Source organism: Rhynchophorus ferrugineus, unplaced genomic scaffold (genome assembly GCF_030347505.1).
Source record: "Rhynchophorus ferrugineus isolate W39M unplaced genomic scaffold, kcgeb_rfMv2 rfM10, whole genome shotgun sequence".
Classification (NCBI taxonomy): Eukaryota; Metazoa; Arthropoda; class Insecta; order Coleoptera; family Curculionidae; genus Rhynchophorus; species Rhynchophorus ferrugineus.
The window spans coordinates 28,391,899-28,417,905 of NW_027472589.1; the positions used below are offsets into that span (position 1 = coordinate 28,391,899).

The window sequence follows — 26,007 nt, forward strand, 5'->3', positions numbered from 1 at the left end:
CATTCCAAATTACATATTACGTCTCTAATGATGTGATAGAGCTTGATATCCATCTAGAACCCATACGGAGTGTAATTCAACGTATCAGTGATAAGTATTTCTAAAAAGTGTCAGTGCATTACAATAAACTTACCAATCAGTTGAGTGTTAGTGATAACCATGAAGTACCTAGACTAAATCGTTTATTACCAACCATTTTAATTAACTGACTAATATAGATATGTAGTACACTTTAGAATCATTACTACTGAAGTAATCTTCTACATGCCATGTAAGTAATAATACAAGGGACTTAAGAAGCAGAAATGAACAATGAATCATATGTTATTTACTGGTAGGCAATTATATACTATCTCTAAATAACAAAAACACTCAACAAAAAAAGATACACAGTTCCAAAATAAGACCTTACATGAACATGAAACATGAAGTTATAATCAGAGAATATGCGGAAATATTAGCCCAGTAATTTAACAGAGAGATGGAGCAATACCGAGGACAAACAACTGATCAACAAATATTCCAAGAACTCATTATTGGACCCACGAAATAGACCAAATCAATCACCCTGGTGGTCGGAAGGAATACAAACGGAAAACAAAAGAAGAAAGGTAAAATGAAACGAGAGAACAAGAGTAAAACGAATGATACAAGAGGCAGAGAGGAATAAGGATAGAGGTTAAAGAACAGTAAAGAAAATCTTAATTTTTTAGTTTTAAAACCATCACAAGACAAAAAACATGTAATTTGATGAAAATTAGAAATAGATACGTATAAGGAAAAAGGAGGTACAATAGGTGAAGATGAAAAAATAATAAAGGAATTGCGTTGATTGTAGGAATTGAATCAACATAGGAAAAATATGTACGGACCAACAAGAAAAGAAAGCGAGATCACAAAGGGAACAAAAACTGAAGATTTACAGAAGGCTACTTAATTATTAATGGAATTTATAAAAGAACGAATACTATACGATTGACAAATAGCGCTTATCGGCTCTATGCATAAACACAAACAAAAACACGTTCAAAACCTAAATAGAGCTAAGACACAGCGGAAGAATAATAAAGAAATGTCAAATATAACAAACCAGAACTACATATAAAGTAGAAAAATTGACTAACGAGTGAAGACAATAGGGAACTGACAATGAAAAAAAGCTAATGAGAAAGCCAGAAGCATCCAAATTTAATAAATAAAAATAGAACAAGTAATATATATAGAAATCAAAGGTAATGGACGATAATTTAACATATTTTGGAAATAATAAAATCAAAATATGATGCTGATAATACCATTTCTTCAAGCAAATCATTCGATAAAACAGTAAACAAGAAAAAATATAAAACAAACTCGACAATTGAAATATTGCAGAATAAATAATCACCGTCCGCAACTAAAAGGGAACATGTAGCGCTCGACGGTATGCGACCAGGAATACGCTTCGCCGGTGCATCAGCTGTGATGCCGACCGGCGGACGTTGAACCTTGCGGCGTATTCATCAAAATAGGAATCCTTGACATCGAAAGACGCGGAAAATGATCCGTGAAAACGCTGTCGCTTTTGTTTTCCCGGCGCTTTTCCCGTTCGCGCGTTCCGCCCGTCTTCGCCTCGAGTGGCCCTCGTACAGGGGACGATCCGAAACTTAAGTCGAGGGCCATTGTCTCGGTGTCGAGTGTCGTTAAAAATATCAAGAGTGGTTGTCATAGATGATTTTTCAAGTTATCATTTTTGTCAACATTTTTGAAACAATATTTTATAGATTGTTCTTTATATGATTATTTAATTTTATAAGTTATGCAACTAATAAACTCAAACTTTGATGACGAATTAATGAAACGATATTGAAGATATTATAGGAATATGTTTTTCTGAAAAATCGTGAAGGTGTCATTTTTAATCCAAATTAGCATACAAACTACAGGGATAAGAGCAAGATGTAGTATATGATTTTTGATTGCATTTAAAAAATTAATAATACAGAAAATGAATTTTATAGGGAAGCTAAAATGACTTCATAAATATATCTTAATTTTAGAGTAACAGTGTCAGTAATTCTATGAGCTATGTTATTTATTTTATCTCAAGATATTGCCACGTTGATAATATAACATATTTTTTGTCAAACATTTAAAAAAAAGTAAATTTAAAACCGTTTTAAAATTGTACACTATTTAATAATCTTCCAGTAGAATGTTAAAAATAATGTGCACCATATACTTTGGAATAAAACAGGTAAACAGAATTTTAACAGAGAAAGATTCAAAATTTGTTTTCAGTATAAGAGAACAAATATGAAAAAGGCAAAAAAAACAGAAGAGATAATTTTAATTTTTTTTTATTACTCTTCGTGAGTCCACAATCTGCCCTATTGGCAATAAGTATTTCTTATGTCTCTATTATATATACATGGCATGTAGAAAATCACTTCATTACGCAATCTTCTGTATAAAATATTATCTTAATTAATTAGTCTTATTCTAAAGCTTATTCTAAAGTCTACATATGTCCAGTAATCAGATCAGGTGGTGTTAAACGTTTTAGTCTACGCACTTCACTATCCCGTCGCATATTTAGCTGATTAGCGAGTACATTGGGATGCACTGACACTCTTTCGAAGTACTTCACAGAAACACGTTGAATTACACTCGTTATAGGTTCTAGAGGAATATCGTGTTGTATCACTTTATTTGAAATATAGTACGGAGCATCAACAATGCCACGCAACACCTTATTTTATTGCTAGCGGTACCCCATAGTTGAATTCCATATGTCCAAATGGGCTTGAGTATAGACTCATACAGCAATACCTTGTTATCTAATGATAACTTGGATTTGCGCCCAATGAGCCAATACATTTGATATAATTTTAGTCCCAGTTGTTTCCGTTTAGAGAGTATGTGCTTCTTCCAGGTTAGGCGTCGATCTAAATGCATACCAAGATATTTAACATGCTCTGCTTGGGGGAGTTGACGATGATTGATATTCACTGGTGGACATGTTCTTCTACGCAGGGTAAACGTTATATGCGTGGATTTTGATTCATTAGCTTTAATACGCCATGTCTTCAACCATAATGGTATTTGCTCCAGGTGGGTTTGTAGGTTTATTGATGCTGTGACTGGATTTTCATGGGATGCTAAGATTGCTGTATCGTCTGCATATGTCGCCAGAGTAGTTATTTTTGTGGTGGGCAGATTAGCCGTATACAGAAGATATAGTACTGGACCCAGTACACTACCTTGCGGAACTCCTGAATATATGGGATTTAATTCGGTATGTTCATCGCCTTGATTTACAATAAAATGTCTGTCACTGAGATACGATTTTAGTAGCTGATAGTCCGGATGAGGGAGAAGTTTCTTTAGTTTAACCTGCAAGCCCGTATGCCATACTTTGTCAAAAGCATGAGATATGTCTATGAAAGCAGCCTTGATTTTGATGTGTTCCAAAGTTCTTAATTATGATAATATTTATATTTTATAGACATATTTATTTTTATACTATATTTATATTTAATACATAATTGACAATTTTACAGATTATATTTATTTCATTCATTGATTTTATTTAATACATTTATTTCAGAAATTAAATTGTTTTTTATTTAAATTTTATTTTATTTTTTTAATACATTTTAAAGTCACCTTTTACCAACTAGGGGTTTATCTAGACTGGACCTACAGTTTAACGTGGGCTCCGAACCACGGTCCTCAGCATTAAGCCTACCGACTGGCGAGTGACCAACTTTAGAAATCATCCCAGAAGACATCCGGTCTTACCCAGCCTGGTTACTGGCGTGACTGAGATCATCTTCCTTGTCAGATTTTATACTCTTGCCTAGGATAATCACAAATTTTAAACAAGCACAAACATAAATTTACGACCATGCCCCAGCAGGATTCGAACCCGCGGCTATCGAAATAGTAGGTGAACTTTACCAATTACCTTTACTTTTACCACTGTGCCACCAAGCTGACTTTTAAATTTTATTGATCAATAAAGTGTGACGTCAGGGCAGTCACCTACCAAACTTTATCAAAAAGACAATCAAATGTCTTCACAGCGGCATGTTTTCCAGGTGCCTATAATGGGGATTTAAATTGACCAATTAAATTACTTATATGGCCGACTAAACCCAAACCCCATTTGGATTTTGGGCAAAGCAAAAATTTTCCTCAGAGCCTCCTATTGAGTTGTCTCTCTATTACTCTATGGGCATATATTAGCTAACAATATTACTGTTGATCTAGGGAGCCGAACAGAGCCATTCGCGGCGGCTCTATCAATCCACCGTTCTTTTCACCTCCGTCCATTTTTTCCCTCTCGATTCCTTTTTTCAGGGTCGCCGTTTGCTCGTTTGCAATTTCATTGTTTCTATGCAGGTGGTGGCCTACGTGCGTGCACACAGTCCCGCTCTTTGTTTTTCGCGTTGCGACAGTTGCATTTAATTAAAACCGATCGTTGTTAGATGCGGCGCGGGTCCGCCGCCGAAGGTTACCCTCCCCACTCCCCCCCGGGCTGCACGACGCTCGTCTGTTTCCCGATCGGTCGGGGGGAAAAAATAAAACGAAATCGGATTCGGAGGCGCGGGTAAACAACTCGACAGCGCGAAAAAATCGTCGTCGTCGAGTCAAGGGCGCACGCCTACCCGATCGCGAGGTTACGTAAGCGGTCAGCAGGCAGAGATGCCTCCGCACCGGCCCGAAATAGGTCCCCTTGACGCGGCGTGACACCGACGGACACACCTTTGGATAAATTAATTTAGATAGGGATCTGATCTGGCCGTGACTTTGACACTTCTGAACTGATTCGAGATTGAAACGGTCGAGGGAGGAGGGGGAGATATTGAGCAATGTTGCCGTCATTGAACGGATTTTCCTTAAACGTTAAACCATTTTTAAAATTAGTAAAATATTGGGTTTTCGATAGGTTCCCTGACGCATAGGACGCATTTTAGGATACTGAAAGACCTACCAGATTATTCAACGAGTTTGCGGAAATCTAACGGAAGTCTAATTAAAATATTAGGCCTATAAGTTAGTTTTAAAGGATTTTTTTCTAACTCGAAGCCTTAATGGAAGTACTGTCCATCGATAGCCGCTATTTTCCTAAATCTTTCAGACAATTTATCGATTCCACCTCGAATGAACGATGTATTTCTTGGGGATGTCTATGAATCGACCCCATTTTGGTACTTTCATAAGAAAGGAAGCGCTGCTCAGACAGGTCAGGACTCATACGACAAAACAAGTAGTAATTAGAAGGAGCAAGGTCTGGAGAATATGGTAACGATTTTGCAACACGTGGGAGAACATTGTCATGTTGTCAAGAAAAATATTGTATATAATTTGTCGCACATAGAAGCTGAAAATTCGATGATTGAAATAGTCACGATGAAAGAGTTAACCAAAGTTATTAAAACTGATATTAACCCCAGGAAATCATCAGGCTACGATTTAATAACAGGAGAATTACTGCAAAAACTACCAATAAAGGGAATTATAAAACTCACCAACTTGATCAATACAGCATTTAGATTAAAATATGTCCCAGACATTTGGAAGATGGCGGAAATTATAATGGGGTCATTATAATCACCAAACCTGGGAAGTCACCAAACGAAATAAAATCCTGTAAACCTATATCACTGCCGCCAGTAATATCTAAAGTTTTTGAAAAACTCCTGTTGAAAAGAATAAAACCGATCATAGAGAGAAAAACCTAATACCAACACACCAGTTTGGGTTTATTAACAAGCACTCAACAATTGACCAAGTCCAAAGAATAACATATGTTATTGAAAAAGCCTACGAAAGTCAAAAAGTATGCTCAGCTATATTCTTAGATGTAGCACAAGCCTTCGATAAGATTTGGCATGAAGGCCTTGTTCATAAACTACAGAAAATGCTACCAAAACAACACACCGAACTATTAAAATCATACATTACAACCATAATGCCTAGAGTCAAACAAGAAAAAGCTTACTCTACAATAAAAGAAGCTAAAGCAGGTGTACCACAAGGAAGTGTACTGAGACCAATGCTTTATCTACTTTACACTTGTGATATACCACAAATGGAAAATATCACGATGGTTACATTTGCTGATGATACTGCGGTTATAGCTGTCGGAGACAATAGTGAAGAAACCCGACGAAAATTTCAACAGGGAAGTGACAATATAAATAATTGGACACAAGCTTGGAAAATAAGAATTAATGAAAGTAAATTTGTACATGTGCTGTTCAACTATAAACAGACCAATAACATTAAATAACACTATCATTCCATATAGCAACAACGCTAAATATTTCTCTAAATGGAATGAATCTCGATGCAAAACTTCCCTGGAAGGAACATATAAAGAAGAAAAGAAAAGAGCTGGAATTGAAATATAGGAAAATGTACCAGCTAATTGGAAGAAAATAATCAGTACATAATAAATTGCTATTATATAAGCAATTATTGATACATATATGGACATACGGAGTTCAATTATGGGGATGTTCTGCAAAGAGTAACATAAATGAAATACAAATTTTTCAGAACAAAGTCCTGAGAGGTACTGTGGTTGCACCCAAATACTATAGGACTGATTACCTACATCGAGACCTTCAGATACCCACAGTCGGTCAAAAAATCAAGAGAATTGCAAGGGGTCTATGAAAGTCCAAGGAAAGACTCCATTCTCATGAAAATATTGAAATATTGTAACTTTCAGATACCACCAGAACAGGACACAGACTCAAAAGAAACAAACCATCTGATCTTGTGTAGTGTTGTATAGTGAAGTGCATATTTTAAAAAATTCAGCAGTGACATGTATAAACATTATTTCACCAGAGACTGAGTTAGGGCCAATGGGTCACCTAGTTATAACCTAGATTTAAGTTAACAAAAAGACAAATTGTAGGTTAAATGGAAACGACTAGTAACAATGTATCAATTAAATAATAAAAAAAAATTGAAGTAAAACAGTAGAACTTCTTGTAAATGCGATTTACTCGGTACAAATTTAGACATTTTCAATGCATTAAAATGACCTTTTCCATATTGAATACAATTAGAGTAAAATTTAACATTACTATTTTATTAATTATTCTTTACAAATTCCCCGAAAGAATAAAGTTAAAACCACATCAGTGACAGTAGTGTCTATACTAAGATGGACCCTGCCGGCATTCATTAAATTTCGGCAGTTTACGCACATCTTATTCGCAAAATATCAAGCGATAGAATCCGATGAACCACGATAGCCATTTTTATATCCGCCCTGTCACTGGTACGAGCTCTAGTAGCTTTTGATTGTTTATATATGATATTTAGTATTGTTATATTATATTTACTATCATATTATACCTATTATCATATTATTTTTATTATTTTTACCGTTCATATTTCGATCATTTGTGAATGTTGTCAAAACAACGTTTCTAGCAGTTCTATTCAATTTTTATGTCATTTTTGCAAATTGAATTAATTATATTTTAGATATCATTAAGGCCGAAAATGTAAAAGTTCAACTAAATATGAGTCGATGTCCTTTATGAGAGTATACATCATCAAAATCGCAGCACATTGATCATATAGTCATTCTACAACCTTAAAAGTGAACAAGAAACATTGAAGTTTGACTCGCCGAAGATTTTAAGGTATGGAAAGATAATATTGAAACACTCACATCCAGAGCGGGATCCGAAACCGCAACATTCTAACGATTTACGCTATTTTGTACGTTAAATTTATATAAAAAATATGTTGGTATACTAAAAAATATGTACATTATGGCATCAAAATAGTATTGAAATCTTTTACATGCATTTTGAGACATCATTAAGCTCTTACATCAACAGAATATTATATTTACCATCATGACAGTGTTTATTTGATTATATGGAACCATTATTACGGTTATATCGATTTCTGAAATATATCCTATCGATGCAACACTAATATCAGCTGCGCTAGAACATTGAAGTTTGACTCGCCGAAGATTTTAAGGTATGGAAAGATAATATTGAAACACTCACATCCAGAGCGGGATCCGAAACCGCAACATTCTAACGATTTACCCGCGTCACCATTATGCCAATTAAAAATGAATAAGGGTATAAAAATAACCATAACTATTTATTAGGTGACTAATACCACGCGGAATTTAAACAAAATTTCAACGTTAAAAATAAAAGTATTTGTGCGTTTGTTCGAGATTGTTTGTAGATATATATTTCGAGCATAAACTATTATGTATTCAAAATTGGAATATTTTGTAATAAGCCTTCACGCGCTGACGCATACGAGAAATTCAACCAAAAACAAAATAGAAAAAAAAACACTACATACCTCGAAGTAATACATGTGTTTTAAACTCAGTTTGATTCAAGTAAATTCAGTCAAACAGCTGAATTTTTTCGAAAATTATTTATGCAAATCGAAAATATATTTTTTGTGTTCTTATTTTTTTGTGACATATTAAAGAGTGTATGATATTAGTGTGGGCAACATTTGATGTCAACAGTGCCAATGGTTTCAATAGAATTAGTTCTATAAATCATGTGATTTAACAACTTCGTTACTATTTATGTTTTTTTTATCCATTCTATCCTTGGAATAAATCGTACTACAAAAATGGTATCGAAAAGTTGGAGGGTCCTTGCTATCAGTGTATCACCCTTGAAGGGAATTATGTTGAAGAAATAAACTGATTTTGCCAAATAAAAGTGTTTCATCTTCAAACACTGCTCCGAATCATCAACTCGTCGTTGTTTTTGGTCAAAAGTGAGCTCGCGCGACACCCACTTTGCACAGAGCTTTCTCAGACCCAAATATTCGTGAATGATATGATGTACACGTTCACTTGATATCTTCAGAGGGTCGGCTATTTCATTCAATTTTCATTCACGGTCATTCAAAATAATTATGTGGATTTTTGAAATGTTTTCGTCGGTAACAACCTTTTTTGGGCGTCCACTGCGTTCACCATCTTCGGTGCTCATTTCACCACGTCTAAACTTAGCATAACAATCCTTGATGGTTGATTTTCCTGGGGCAGTGTCCGGAAACAAAAGTTGCTTCACTCAAAATGCTATAATTCACAAACTAATGATCCGATAGCTATCAAATTTATACACGCATTTGGGGGTTAGGGCTAACTAAAAAACATATGGATTTAATGCTAGTAGCGCCACCTATGTATCCGATAGGGGACTTTTCAATTGACCTGTTAGATCGAAAAATCATTCTAGATAATCTTCGACTAACATTTTCAAAATCTGATCTTGCGTTTAAAATCAGAAATAGATGGTCAAATGAACCTAATTTTAAAAACAAAAAGAGAAAGAATACGTTCAACAAATGTATAAAATCTTGAATATGTTAGTATTAGGTGACCATTGTGATAGATAACATGATAAACGTTGTCATATGTTGACGTATGACCGAAATGGTAAGGGTTTCTCCAAGCAATTACAATTTAATAATTATTAAACAATAGTTACTCTTTCTAATGTTGATTACTTTGATGAATAAACGTTACTTTGAAGATACTTTACTTTATGATATGTTGCTTTACACGTTATATTGATATTAAATAGAACATTTACACACGTTTACAACATTTAAAATTACAAAAGATAATAGACACTAAACGTATGACACCTACACCACTTAGTGGTACAAATGTGGGATCCGTAGCATTCATAGGACGCCATAATAACCGACCGATGATAAGTCTATACATTAAATTAGCGGTTTTCTGGTAGCTTTTGTGTTTAAATTGAGTGAGAATGGGTACGATAGGAAAAGTAAAGCAAAACATTTGGAACTTTGAACCAGGCGGGAATTTAGAATCTCTAGAATCGGCTATCCGAAAAGTATACGGTATCTTCAAAATATCTAAAAGGTCTTACACAACTTTTTGTTTTTGTTTTTTGTTCTGTTGATTTGACTTTGTTTTGTACTGTCCAAAGTGATTTCCATCAAATGGTGTCTATTTTCACCGGGTATTTCAGTTTTCTGTTTCTAATTCCATTCCATTCCATATTATTTTATATTTCTTTATTTATTTATCCCACTGTCATTAGCTCTTTATTTTCCTTTTTATTATTTATTCGTATCTTTCCCATTATTTTTAAATTACTGTAAATTAAAGATAATACTTTTATGATTGCTATAAGTAACTATAAAGTATAAATTATAACTATTTTATAAGCCAAAAACTGATGCCAAAATGACCAAGGCAACTGATATGTATTTGTTGATGATCTGAGCATACGCCGAAAGTGGTTCCTGCTATATCTTAATGGCAGCGTATTAGCATATTTGCTTTTGGCTTTTTCCTTCTGGGCATTATACGTTCATCATAGTCGGAATTAAAACAAGTGAGCGCACTACAGCTGGAGTGTTCTTTATTTATTTATTAGAGAATTTGGCTTTAACCTATTTTTGACCTTACCATATATCAGTATCTACAGTCACCCTCAGCAGTATCTTGTGCGTCTACTGATCTTATTGCACGTCTTGTTAATAATTATTGTTATTTATGTAGGTATTCATTGTGTAAGTAGCTGCTATATCATTTATTTTGATACCTGATTTTATTTGTTTAAGACGTTAAATTGTTTTATTTAAATATAGTTTTTATTTTACCTATTTTTTGGTTTAAAATTAGCCCCACACTTTAGATACTTTAGCAGAAAAAGCAATATAAATTAAGCAAAACTTGATCCTTTGTGTCAGTTCGCTCAGAGTACAGAATTCGCAACAGTGTAAGGTTTTAGAGAATTTCTTTTTTCAGGAGAAAATATGGATTCCAGGTACGTAACGCTATTTTGTACGTTAAATTTATATAAAAAATATGTTGGTATACTAAAAAATATGTACATTATGGCATCAAAATAGCATTGAAATCTTTTACATGCATTTTGAGACATCATTAAGCTCTTACATCAACAGAATATTATATTTACCATCATGACAGTGTTTATTTGATTATATGGAACCATTATTACGGTTATATCGATTCCTGAAATATATCCTATCGATGCAACACTAATATCAGCTGCGCTAGAACGATCAGATGTTAGAACGCTTCCCGGCCGATCACCAAACATCGGAAAAACAACAAACACGACCGTGGCGGGCGAGGGAAAAGCGACGGAGGCGACGCGGCAACGTCGCATCGAAGTTCTGCCTAGCGACAGGCAGTCTGCCTGGTCGCGTTGCCCTCAAAAATAATTGTACATCGCCGGAGCCGGCCGCCTTTGTTTCTAAGCGACAGCGCACCTGGTCCGATACAATTTCTTATTATTTTTTTGCTCGACAACATATCGCGAATAATAAAACCGCGATTTCTACTGTCACTCGGTCCTGCTCGTTCACGAGCGAGGTTACACCTGTAATTTTACAAATAGGCACCGGAATAATCCGCGAAATTAGCGGCCGATTCAAAGAAAGAGAAAAGACTTACCTCGGACGACGGTATGAACTTGCTTGGTCCTGATATTAATGGGTTTGGGACTGGCAACCCTCGATTCTGAAACAAACATATAATCAGACCTGAGAATTTTTAATTTTATTTATTTATAGTCGCCCCAACCCTGTTGTATTACTTATCGACATCCAAATACACTCACTTCGTTTCTACGAACATTATCCTTTATTTTATAAACTTTTTTAAACGGCCCTTAAGCCCCAATTCGGTCCCAATACGTTATTGTGAACGAGCTAACAAGTCAATTGAAAAGTCCCCGGTCTGACACATAGATGGCGCTACTAGAATTAAATCCATATGTTTTTTTAATTAGCCCTAACCCTCAAAAGATGCGTGTATAAATTTGACGTGATTGATAAAAAGGAATTTCGCGTGTTGATAGAATATTGCTTTTTGAGAGGAAAAAATACAGTTGAAGCAAAAAATTGGCTTGATGGCAACCATCAAGGATTGGTATGCTAAGATTAGACGTGGTGAAATGAGCACCGAAGGCGGTGAACGCAGTGGACGTCCAAAAGAGCAACCTCTTTAGCGACGAAAACATTTAAAAAATCCACAAAATGATTTTGAATGACAGCCAATAGAAACTGAATGAAATAGCAGACACTCTAAAGATATCAACCGAATGTGTACATCATATCATTCACGAATATTTGGGTATGAGAAAGCTCTGTGTAAAGTGGGTGTCGCGCGAGCTCACTTTTGACCAAAAACAACGACGAGTTGATGATTCGGAGAAGTGTTTGAAGATGATCAAGCATAATAAACCCGAGTTTTTGCGTCGATATGTGACAATGGATGAAACATGGCTCCATCATTTCACTCCGAAGTCCAATCGACAGTCATCCGAGTGGACTGCACACGATGAACCCGCTCCATAGCGTAGAAAAACGTAACAGTCGGCTCGCAAGGTTATGGCGTCTGTATTTTGGGATGCGCATGGAATAATTTTCATTGACTACCTTAATAAAGGAAGGACCATCAACACCGACTATTACATAGCGTTATTGAACCGTTTCAAGGACGAAATCGCCGAAAAAACGGCCGCATTTGAAGAAAAAGAAAGTGCTGCTTAACCAAGACAATGCACCGTGTCATAACTCAGTGAAAACGATGGCAAAAATCTATGAATTGGGCTTCGAATTGCTTCCTCATTCCTGGTTCTCAGATCTAAGATCTCAAAACAATGCTCGCTGGAAAGAAATTTTCGTCAAATGAAGAGGTGATCGCGGAAACTGAGGCCTATTTTGAAGCAAAGGACAAATTGTACTACAAAAGTGGCATCGAAAAGTTGGAGGATCCCTATAATCCCTTAAAGGGAATTATGTTGAATAAAAAAAACTAATTTTGCCAAAAAAATGTATTTTACTATGGTAGGCCGGGGACTTTTCAATTAACCTGTTAGAGTCTTAACCCGCACGGCTACCCGCTGGGTTTGCAAAATACTATTTAGTATGTATCTAAAATACGAAATACAGAGTAATCCGGCCCAGCCTATTAATAATTAAAAGAAGAATTTCCTTTCATGAACACAATTTTTATTATTTATTAATACACTGCTACTAGTCGCTGCCGACTAACCTGTAACTTGTTTTTACATAACTTTTTTTAATACATATTTTAAAGACACCTTTTTACCAACAAGGGCTTGACTGGACTGAACCTACAGTTTTACGTGGCCTCCAAACTAGTCCTCGGCATTAAGACTATCGACTGGCCATCGTAAAGACCATCCCAGAATGAAATGTGGATTTGATATCCCTAAAAGCAAAAAAATCATCGTCTCCAAGATTTTTTTTTTGGTCGTAAGACAATATTACTGTATTTAGTGGGATAAGAGTGACGTGGTGTATTACGAACTGTTGAAACCTTGTGAAACATTTAATAGTGCTGCACTACCGACAACAAATGATCAACTTCTTCAAATTCCAATTTGAACCATGTATGAATCGAAAAACGTCCAGAATGGACACGAAGACACGGTAAAGTTATTTTACAGCACGATAACACGCCGTCTCATAAAGCAAAACCGGTCAAGGAAGCGTCAAAACCATTTGGATGTGATATACTATCGCACCCCCCGCAGTCTCCATCTTGGCCCGTCCGACTATCAACTATTCGCATCAATGAAACACGCGGGCAGGGCAGCATTTCGCCAATTTCGAAGTTAGAAAATAGCTCGATGAAAGGTTTTGTTCAAAGGACGCCTCAATAGCTTTTTTGGGATAGAATCCATAAATTGCCTGAAAGATGGGCAAGATGTATAGAATCAAATGGCCAATACTTTGAATAAATATGCGATAAATGCACAGATGTGCGATCTGATTATACGTTAACTGCACATGCACAGATTTACCTTCGTGAATTTTTATTTCCCATGTTTGGAATTATTTATATTGTCACTTGCCTGTTGTGGTTTCTTCACTATTGTGTCCGACAACAAGAATGAGAGTATCATCAGCAAATGTAGCCATTGTGATATGTCGAATATTATATGTGTTATAATTAACCACAATATACTTCCTTGTAGTACACCTACTTTAGCTTCTATTATTTCACGAACACATGATTCTTATATGTGCCATCAGACAACAGCCTCTTGTTGGGGAATGAATAAAACTTTCTAAAGAAAACACTCTCTCCACAGGCCCTGATGAGCACAAACTTTTGTTATTACGTATAAACAACATCCAAGGATGCACTGACAAGGGTATCCGTATTCGATCCCTAATTACACTTTAGGGAACGTTGTTATCTTCATCACTGGCGCACAAGAGATTGTTCTGAATTAAAGCAGCTTCTCGTAGAGTCACATGTGCCTTAGATGTGTTTCAGGATTCTTTGATAGGATTGATGAGAATAGAAATTTTCGATAGTGTACTTTGATACGTCTTGTTATGTTCTGATCCATTAGCTGGACTAATGAAATTATGTTTTCGGCAGTTACATGACAAAAACTGATCCTAATTCCAAATATCCCAATTCTAAAGCTAGAAATGTTATTCGTTGTTTTTTCGCCTGACTAACCATAGCAGAAGTTTCTTCTGGTAACATTTTCTACTAAAGACCACTTTGAGCTTTGGCTCATCAAAGTTTCGATTTTTGTAGCTAATAGCTTGCGCTGTGTAGACTGTTAAGTATCGTAATGGTATCATGATAGCTTGGGGATGCTTTGATAGTAATAAGCCTTTGATAATAAATATATGAACATGGATAGATGAAAAACTGAATAAAGAAGGCTATCTATAAATATTTCAGGTGTGAATCTAATTGACCAAGGTTTCAACAATACAATTATTTTAAACATTCATCATATTCATCAAAAACAAATATAGCCGGCTTGGTTGGCGTAGTAGTGAAGGCGACAGGACGGTCCTCCTACTGTTGCGATAATTGCGGGTTCGAATCCTGCTGGGGCATGGTCGTAAATTTATATTTGTGATTGTTTAATATTTGTGACTGTCCTAGGCAAGAGTGCAAAATCCGACAAAGAAAATGATCCAGTACGTATCACGCCAGTGACCAGGCTGGGTAAGTCCGGATGACTTCTGGGATGATTTCTAAGTTGTTCACTCACCATTCGGTATGCTTAATGCCGAGGACCGTGGTTCGGAGCCCGCGTTAAACTGTAGGTCCAGTCCAAATAAACACATAGTTGGTAAAAGGAGACTTTAATATATATATATATATATATATATATATATATATATATATATATATATATATATATATATATATATATATAAACGAATATATTTTGTAATTAATGAAATGGCAATTATAATCGCCAAACAAGTATCCTAATTAGATGAGATGTAGAATTAGAGTTAGAAAGTATATTAGACGAATTAGTATGAGATGAATTTGACAGAAAAGTGGGGAAGAGTGGAAGACACTAGACCCCTAATACTTAAAATAAGTTAATAAAAGAAATGAGTAAAAATGGTGAATAATTAATTGAAAATAAGGGCGTCCATATCGACGATGCCAAATTCTAACGAAAAATGTATATAATGTTTGTTTATTTGCACCAACTATATTTAAACTAACTTTGACTAAATGTGCGTCGAAGGTTTGAGTGTAATGAATCATAACTTATCTGCTTTATTATCATTTATTAATTGCCTTATTGTTTCCAATCTTATGAATTAAATATTAAAACAGTATATTTCTTTACTTTTTGTCTTTAAAAATGAATTTATTTTTGGACCACCCTGTACCGTTTGAATTCGTCTATTATTTGTTTCTCAATTTATGGCCGGTACAGAATATACAAACCAAGTCGTGTGAAAACGGAGATGGTACAAGTAAGATAAACATATGCACTTCGGTAAACTACGCCATGCATGTTAAGGAGGTGTTCTAGTTTAGAAAGTTGAGAAAATAGATTTTTTTTAATATTTTCAAAACTCAATCTTTTAAGAACATGCCATTTTCGTAATTCAATTTATTTTCTGATATAGATATAGCTGTTTTACTGACGCGGCAAAAACAACAACTTTAAACGAGTCTTTCCCAAAACGATTCTGAAACGGTTGGCATGGTATCTCAAGTTCTACTGAATCGATTTACTTGACATTTGGTGTGAGCCTTTTCTGTACCGCTCTACATACTTTTCCACACAGCATTTTACGCAGACGATTCCGCTTTCTTCACAACCGGTTACTGTACCGACGCTATTCGCAACAGACTCCAAGTACAGCAACAAACCAAGCGATAGCGTGGTACAAATTCTGGAGGCTACAGATAAACTCGAGCAAAGCTAAGGCTATTCTGTTCCACCGCAAGAAGGAGTTCCGCGCCTATCGCCTCCAAATCCATAAAGTTCCTATCCCGTGGCTCCAGAAAGTTTCATACCTCGGTCTCCAGTTCGACCGCAGGTTCCAATGGTCAGCCTAAAGCACGCCATTTGCAAAGGAAATGGCGAGTACAGCCTACTATTTCCTCTACTCTGCAGAAAAAGCAAACTTCCAATCCCACAAAAAGTGACGCTGTATAAAATGCTAGTCCGTCCAATCTGCCTCAATGGAGCACAGATGTAGCACGGATATGTCTCGGAGAGACAACTTGAACTACTGCAAGTGCTCCAATCCACAATACACACCTCGAATCAGGCATCCCGTTTGTGAAAAATGTTATAAACATGCTCAGTGTGATGTTAGAACACGACATCTTGATAAATCCCTACCCGTCCACAAACCCCGGTAGTAATCAAACTACGACAGTCCCAGTCGTAACCCAGGGTCTCTGTCGCCTGCAAAACAACCATTCCCCGAACCTGAAGCGACATCAGCCAAAGACCATTTGGTTCTAGCTGGTCAACCTAGTAAACGAAAAAAAACCTCTGTACATTCTTTTATCGTATCTAAGCAAAACTATAACAAAATTTAAATGTCTTTATTTTGTTATTGTGTATTAAATCGCAGCGAGTAAATTTGTAATCACCTTCGTGTTGAAGCCTCCTTAAGAAGTTTGAACAGAAAAAATAATATTTCACTGCGTTGAAAATGTTTGTTTGAAAAAGTTTTACTTTTTTACTCCAATTTAAAGAAATGGCGGATGATGATGATCGCTGAAAGTTATGACAACAATGCTCCATCGATTTCAACATGTGAATATTGGTTTCGACTACATTACTCAATGAAACCATCCATGGGCATCGCTCTCGACTGCAATTGATGCGTTTGTGCCGAGCGCTGTGCGAAAAACGGCCGGAATACGAGCAAAGACACAATAATGCTATTCAGTATGACAATGCTCTACCACATGTTGCAAAATCGATGAAAACATACTTGGGAACATTAAAATGAGAAGTGTTAGCTCACCTGCAGTATTCCCCAGACCTTACTCTTTCTGATTATAACTTGTACCGACGTATGAGTCGTGACCTGTCTGAGTAGTGCTTCACTACTTATGAAGATGGCAAGACAATTAAAACAATAGATCGATTCCTAGCTAGCATCAAAAGATATATCGGTCTTTTGAAATGGAAAAACTAGCCAAATGAATAAAATACAGTATACCGATTTCTCACAATCAAGCTTCAGATTTAAAAAAACGTATTTAAAACGAATTTATAGGCCTAACATTTATAAAAAATTCAGAAGTGTCAAGAAAACTGTTTTATTTTCGTATGACAGCGGCACTTCCCTAGATTAATAATTTCCTCTCGTCAGAAAAGCAGTCAAACATGAGCTCCTACCTTCGTTATGAGCAAATAACTTCGAAACAACCTACATTAAAATCGATAATCTTCTGCATTCAACTATACAGAATATGACAACTCGTCGAAGGATAATTTCCAAAAATAATAGGTGGCGCGTTCAAAGCCCACCACCCCACTTAGGGGAGCTCCAGAGCGAACTCCACAGGCAACGCCATTGTAGCCCTAAGTGCAGATCTGGACTACGGTCTTGCCCGGTCAGATGAACCCACGCACCACCCCAGTTCAGTTTTTAAAGGCGCAACAAGAGTGCTCGATTTCTTTATTCTTCAAGACGTAAATCGCCCTTCCGAAGTTCGAGTCATTGACGAACTAGACTCTGATTATCGTCCGGTCCTTCTCAAACTCGGGAACTGTGCCATCACTCAAGTCCCACTTACAAGATTTAGAAAAAAGACCGACTGGAAGAACTACAAAACTCTTCTCCGGGAATCCGATCCAATTCCGAAAATTAACAGTCCAGAACAGCTCGAGGAAGCTGTACTCAAGCTAACTCATGATATTCAGTTTGCTCACGAATACAGCTCACAATCGTGAGGAAGCAGATTTCCCGCTTCTATTAAACGTGAAAATCGCATCAAAATGGTCTATGCAGATTAGCTTGATTCACTCTCGATGCTGCAGACAAAAGGGAGACGAACAGAGCATGGAAGGGGGCCAGGGAGGCCGTCTGGATATGGCGAGTGATAAAATGGAACTCATTTCTCGCGGAATAAAGACTGGACGGTCCCTCTTATTTCTGGCGTGTATCTAGATGCCTCGTGAGGAAGACGCACAATGTCATCCCCCCTGAAATCAGCGTTTACAGGAAATTTCGCAGTCACTGACCAAGAAAAAGTCGAGCTCCTCGCAGAGACCTACCAGGCTCAGATGATATGCCTCCCTCTCGCCGAAAATACCAAACCTCAAGTCAACGACACTGTCATCAACGAATCCGACTCCATCAAAAGACCAGTCACCCTAACCTTTCTTCTCAACCATCTCGTGTCTCCAAAGTTTCTACAGACTATGATCAGCAAACTAAAAAATCTCCGGGTTTCAACGGAATATCGATTATCCAATTAAAAAAGTTCCTACATAATCAGCTCGCGAAACTGGCAAACATAATTAACTCCATCATCAGGTATCAGCCAACATTTCCTGGCGTCTTGGAAACACGCACATATAGCGGTTATTCAAAAGAAAAGAACAAAATCATCTCCATCTGACTACAGACCCATCTTAGTGCCAGCCTTCTTAGTGCCATTTCGAAGCTTGCCGAGAGGGCAATACTCTACGCCCTCAACTCTTTCACAAATGACGACAACATCATTCCTGACGAACAATTCGACTTTCGCGCTCACCATTCATTCGTCCATCACGCCACCCGTATGGCCGCACACATCCATCGCGCTCCTTACCAACGTAAAAAGCTTGGAGCAGTCCTCCTGGAACTACCCTAACTAATTCAGAAAGGTTCGGGGATAGCAAACCAGCTATCTTCTCTGATCTGCCCTTCTAGCAAACTTCCCATCTCCATCAAATGTTTATTTATCTACTTGTTTATTTATAACTGTTACGGATCTACTGTTTACACTTCAAATTTGTTACACCCAACCAGGTGAAACGGCTTCAAGTTTTCCAAAATAAGTTCCTCAGGAGAATCTTAAATGCTCCATTACTCTACACGCCCTCAACTCTTTCACAAAGGACAACAACATCATTCCTGACGAATAATTCGACTTTCGCTCTCAACATTCATTCGTCCATCACGCCACCCGTATGACCGCACACATCCATCGCGCTCTTCACCAACGTAAAAAGCTTGGAGTAGTCCTCCTGGGACTAACCTAACTAATCCAGAAAGGTTCGGGGATAGCAAACCAGCTATCTTCTCTGATCTGCCCTTCTAGCAAACTTCCCATCTCCATCAAATGTTTATTTATCTACTTGTTTATTTATATCTGTTACGGATCTACTGTCTACACTTCAAATTTGTTACACCCAACCAGGTGAAACGGCTTCAAGTTTTCCAAAATAAGTTCCTCAGGAGAATCTTAAATGCTCCATTACTCTACACGCCCTCAACCCTTTCACAAAGGACAATAACTTCATTCCTGACGAATAATTCGACTTTCGCTCTCAACATTCATTCGTCCATCACGCCACCCGTATGGCCGCACGCATCCATCGCGCTCTTCACCAACGTAAAAAGCTTGGAGTAGTCCTCCTGGAACTAACCTAACTAATCCAGAAAGGTTCGGGGATAGCAAACCAGCTATCTTCTCTGATCTGCCCTTCTAGCAAACTTCCCATCTCCATCAAATGTTTATTTATCTACTTGTTTATTTATATCTGTTACGGATCTACTGTCTGCACTTCAAATTTGTTACGCCCAACCAGGTGAAACGGCTTCAAGTTTTCCAAAATAAGTTCCTCAGGAGAATCTTAAATGCTCCATGGCTTGTCAGAAATAATCAAATTCACAGCGAAACTGACACTCCCGAAAATTAAGCACTTAATATCTCAATCCTTCCACAAACAACAACTCAGCTCAAGTTGTTCAGAAAACGCATCTGTTCGCGAGTTGGTGGACATGCTGGTAGCTTAGCACCGCGTCACCGCTAACCTCCCCTTCTCCAGGCTGAAACGACCTTATCCGTCGCTGCAGTCATAACTTTTGCTCCCATACGACATCACCCGGTCGTGTGTTAACTCAAGTTCGCGAATCTATAGTTAGTTTCACTATATGTTTCTTCGCCGGGTCCTCGTACCCAATAACGACTGCCCGGTTGGCGGGTGCCATATCCCCAAATTTAAAGCAGTAACAGTAGCGACCCACTAGCAATTTTGAGGCGGTTTCGGTTTAGTATATTGCCCAGGGACAGTCCGACATAACCCGGTCCAACTTGTCACTCCAGGGCAAGTCTCCGCGACCAGGTATGCGTCGTGCATATGCAAAAATATCTAATATTCATTCCTCTTAATAATCAAGATGAATTGTTGGTAAATTCCAGTATCCAAAACCGTGTGTGTCTTCGACGTTATTTATAACATGTTGGTTAACCCCAATTTTACGTGCATTATTTATAAAATTAATCATCTACATACATTGTTATTTAAAACTCAATTATCTCGTTATCCCAACAACAGCAGCAACCTTAGTTATTCCGTGTATTATTGACTCATCCATCAAACAAAAAACCTATTGTGAAAGCATTTAATTCTAATCTAGTTCGTAGACTTTTATATTATAAACTGTATCGAGATTAATAACACAACATATAAACACGGTTACATTTAAATAGATATTATAACGTCTATATATATCGACAATTAAACCGAGGAAACGGTTCAATTCGATTTCGTCACACCAATTTTGATCGTGATTACCGTCCATTATGCTCTATGGGTGGAATTTGGTCCTGGGATGTCTGGTTTCTATCTAAGAAATCTATTTAAGGTCGGTTCGAGTAGCTGCAGCTTCCTGAGCAGGTGTGCGTCAAGAAGATGTTGTTTATTCGATGGCTCGCGATGTCGGAAGATATAAAGAGGATATATAGAATAATATAAACATCATGCAATATAGTACATCTTGTTGCATTGTTGCATACACTGATTCCGTGTGAATAATGAGAATTCTGTGTATTAGATTACAGGGAAGTGAACAAAATAATTAATATATCAATTTAGTTTGATTATGTATGACGTTTCCATTGTCTACAGGCTCATATTTCGATGATCAGTTTACGTTTAACGATATTGTTACTCTTTGAAAAATAATTTATCATAACACGATTATAATTATCAATATTTTAGGACAATTAGTGGGATTGAAATTTACTAAAATTTATTAATATGCCTTTCTTCTTCACTAAATAACTTAGGATAATACAAAAAAAACTTTTAACTGAGATACTGAAAACATCAAAGAATTCTATCATCAAAGAATTATTCTATCAAAAGCACATGTTTACACATACAACAAAATTAATAACCACTAGAGACCAATGACTAATATTGATATATAAAAATTTAACATATACCTTACCAAACAGTGACAGATAACTATAATTTATTCACATTTTTTTTGTAGATACGTCATCAAGATGTTTAGTGTATTGTTTAATTATTGGATATTGAATTAAACTTAACTCGGAATTTTAGTTCAGTTTGGCTTTGACATACAACAAAATTCTAATATAAATCAAATAATTGAACAAAAATGTTATCAAATATAATGTATTTTAACATTATAACAGGTCAATTGAAAAGTCTCCGTTCTACCATAGTAAAACACATTTATTTTTGGCAAAATTAGTTTTTTTTATTCAATATAATTCCTTTCAAGGGTGATACACTGATTATAGCGACCCTCCAACTTTTCGATACCATTTTTGTGGTACGATTTGTCCTTTGCTTCAAAATAGGCCTCAGTTTCGGCGATCACCACTTCATTCGACGAAAATTTCTTTCCAACCAGCATTGTTTTGAGTTCTAAGAACAGGAAATAGTCGCTGTGGGCCAGATCTGCAGAATACGGTGGATGAGGAAGCAATTCGAAGCCCAATTAATGGATTTTTGCCATCGTTTTTACTGACTTGTGACACGATGCATTGGTGAATCTTGGTGAAGCATCACTTTCTTTTTCTTCAAATGCGGCTGTTTTTCGGCGATTTCCTTCAAACGGTCCAATAACGTTATGTAATAGTCGCTGTTGATGGTCCTTCCTGTGCCAGCCAGTCGACTGTCGCGATTTCCCACGCTTTGGACAGAGTTTTCTCATACCCAAATATTCGTGAATGATATGATGTACACATTCAGTTGATATCTTTAGAGTGAATTAAACTAACTATTTCATTAAGTTTCAATTTACGGTCATTCAAAATCATTTTGTGGATTTTTTAAATGTTTTCGTCGGTAACAACCTATTTTGGACGTCCACCGTTTGCATTCACCGTCTTCGGTGCTCATTTCACCACGTCTAAACTTAGCATACCAACCCTCGATGGTTGATTTTCCTGGGGCAGTGTCCGGAAACTCGGCATCAAACCAAGTTTTTGCTTCAACTTTATTTTTGCCCTTCAAAAAGCAATATTTTATTAACACGCGAAGTTCCTTTTTATTAATTTTTTCACAATAACAAAAGTTGCCTTACTCAAAATGCTATAATTCACAAACCAATGATCCGACAGCTCTCAAATTTATACACGCATCTTTTGAGGGTTAGGGCTAAATAAAAAACATTTGGATTTAATTCTAGTAGCTCCATATATGGGTCCGGCCGGGGACTTTTCAAATGAACTGTTAGTGACAAAGCGCAAACAACTTGGGCTTAAACTAAACCAAATGTGTTGGCTGATGTTGGCTGACGTAATTCTAAATTATTCTTAGGTAACAAGGTTTTACAATATAAGTCAATACTTAGGCGCATTTGGACCTATGATATTGAACTGTGGGGTACTACTTACAAATCTAATATAGATACCCTCCAAAGGTTCCACAATAAAGTGTTGCGAGTCATCGTCGGTGCCCCATATTACGTGTCCAACAAACTGATTCAGCGCGACATCCCCTTAGAGCCCATAATGGGTGTGATTCTAAGTATTAGTGCGAAGTACTCTGAAAGACTATTAGTGTATCCCAATGCAGTCGCCAAACAGTTAAATGTGCACGATGACAGTGAAGTGCGTAGGCTCAAAAGCAATCTACGATACGAACCGATTAAAAGATACATATAGTGAGATATAGTAATTTCTAGAATGAGTTAGAATAGTCTCTAGAATAACATTTAGATTATAAGTTTGTACAGCAGATCACTTACTGAAGCGATCTTCTACATGTCAGTACAGTTATATTACATAATGGAAACCATAAAAAATACCTATTGCCCAGGGGCAGATTGTTGAAGTTCTAAGAGATTAATAAAAAATATATAATGTTTATAAACAACGGTCAGATCATCTAACTATCACTGTTTTATTTCATCTTACCTTCATTCACTGATTCAGTGAATAAGATCACCAAAAACATAGAAAATCGATTTTTTTACTTCCTAGAATATCCCCTTAATTATTGGCACAGACAAGTTAAGGCAACAAAAAAATATAGCTGTAAAAAATATATCTGAGCAAACCGGCAAAATCAAGTTTCTTCTCGATAAGAAACGTTAACGGACACGAGATCATGCAAGACTAAACCATCAAACTCACCTGCACCACCTCCATAATCCTCCGACACTTCTCCCTCACGTGGCTGAACGGACAGGCCCAGCACAACCTCAAGATGATCGGCAGGTGGAGGGCCACCAGGTCGAAATACTGAACCGGCGATCTCTTGATCGCACTCTTCGTCACCGTCTCGTCGCCCGTGTTGCACCTGGGCCTCTTCTCGAACGTCACCGATCCCGCGGACGCGTTCCCATCCCCGTTCGACCGTTTGCAGTCCGATTTTTTCTTCTCCGAGCCAGCGTGGTCCTGCTCGGAGGAGGAGGAGCCGCCCTCATCGTCCACTTTCACGCCCCACCAACTCTCCAGTATATCGTCCTTGCACCGGCACACCTGGTCGCCCAGGAAATAACTCGGGTCCATCCAGCTCTCCACCATCTTGGACACGACGTCCAGCGCGAGCTCGTGGATCTCCATGTCGTTGGTGGAGTAGAACCGGTTCAGGTCGAGCATCACCTCGTCGATGACGGGTATCTCGTCGCCGGGCGCGTCCTGGTGATGGTGAGCGGAGGAGGAGGAGGGATCGCTGTTGGGCGCCGACCTCTTCTGTGACGTGAACATGTTTGAATTTTGTTTGTGTGTGTTGTGTTCCTGTTGTTTCCTGGTTGTTGCTTTGTACTAAATGATTATTTTTTAATAGCGTAGTCTTTGGTATGTTTTAATACTTTTTTATTTAATACTGAGATGTTGTCTGCTTCTATTCTTGCCGTTGATTCCGGATATTTAACCTGAAACAAGAGAAATATGTGTTAGAAGGAGAAATTCAAACCAAACGAAAGTGATATTGAGTGCAATTTTCCGAACTTAGAACGTGGAAATTCAACAATTCAACTAGTTACGCCGAAATAAGTAACCAAAATTATCAAGGTTGACATTAATCCAGAGACATCGACAGGTTATGACTTAATAACAGGACAATTGCTGCAAAAACTACCAGGCAAGGCAATTATAAAACTTACCAACATGATCTATGCAGCATCTCGACTAAAAATATCTCAAACATTTGGAAGATGGCCGAAATTATCATGAAAATATCAAAATCTCAAAAATAAAAGCTTATAGACTTATCTCACTCTTACCAACAATATCTAAGGTATTTGAAAAACTCCTGTTGAAAAGGATAAAACTTATTATAGAGAGAAAAAACGTAATACCTCAAATCATTTGGGTAACGAATGTAATTGAAAAAGCCTATGAAAATAAAAATGTATGTATGTAACTATTAAAATCTTACATGACAGCCAGAATATTTAGAGTCAAACACGAGGAAGCGCACTCTACCATAAAGAAGCTAAAGCAAGAGTACGACAGTAGGAAGTGTATTCGGACCAAGTAACAATATAAATAATTGAATCCAGACTTGGAAAATAAACATTAACTAAAATAAATCTGTGCATGTACAGTTCGCGTATAATCAGATCGCACAAGCACCAATAACAATAAGTAATATTATCATTCCATATAGCAACAACATCTTGAAATAAACATTGACGCAAAACTTCGCTGGAAGGAAAAAACTGGAGTTAAAATATTTCAGATACCGACTGCCACCTAGGAAATTAAGATGATTGCAAGAAGACATGAGAACATACCCCATTCTCATGTCAATATCGAAGTAATACAACTATTGGATAACACCAGAACAGGACACAGACTCAAAAGAATCAAACCATTGATCTTCTGGAGCGTAGTGTAGTGTCCATTTAATAGAAAAACAATATTGTTAATACATAAACATTATTACACCGGAGACTTCAAGATTCGGCCGATGGGTCCTCCTAGTTATATACCTAGATTTAAGTTATCATAAAGACAAATTGTAGGTTAGTCGGCAACGACTAGTAACAATGAAATAAATAGATTTAAAAAGGAAAAAAATAATAGTTCTAAAAATTTAGTTTCCTTTTTATAAATATATTGTTAATAGTCCTTGCTGAAAAAAGTACAAAGTGTTTTCACAACAGCTCAACACAAGATATTTGGCCTGGATGACCAAAAAATTACAAGATTAAACGAACGAAAACCATCGGCTCAAACTATCAAAAAACTACTATCGGTTACAGAGGTTACAGAATCAACTATTT

General features: G+C 36.9%; 1 protein-coding gene across 1 annotated transcript in view; it reads right to left on the minus strand.

Annotated features, from left to right (window-relative positions):
- Sesn (Sestrin) overlaps positions 1–26,007 on the minus strand; it is a 273,577-nt gene that overhangs the window by 243,574 nt on the left and 3,996 nt on the right. The window contains exons 2-3 of the mRNA XM_076416340.1: positions 23,909–24,651; positions 11,471–11,536 (exon numbers count right to left, since the gene is read on the minus strand). Of these exons, the coding sequence (XP_076272455.1) occupies positions 11,471–11,536; positions 23,909–24,484 (642 nt within the window). The 5' untranslated portion in view covers positions 24,485–24,651. The remainder of the gene's footprint in view (positions 1–11,470; positions 11,537–23,908; positions 24,652–26,007) is intronic.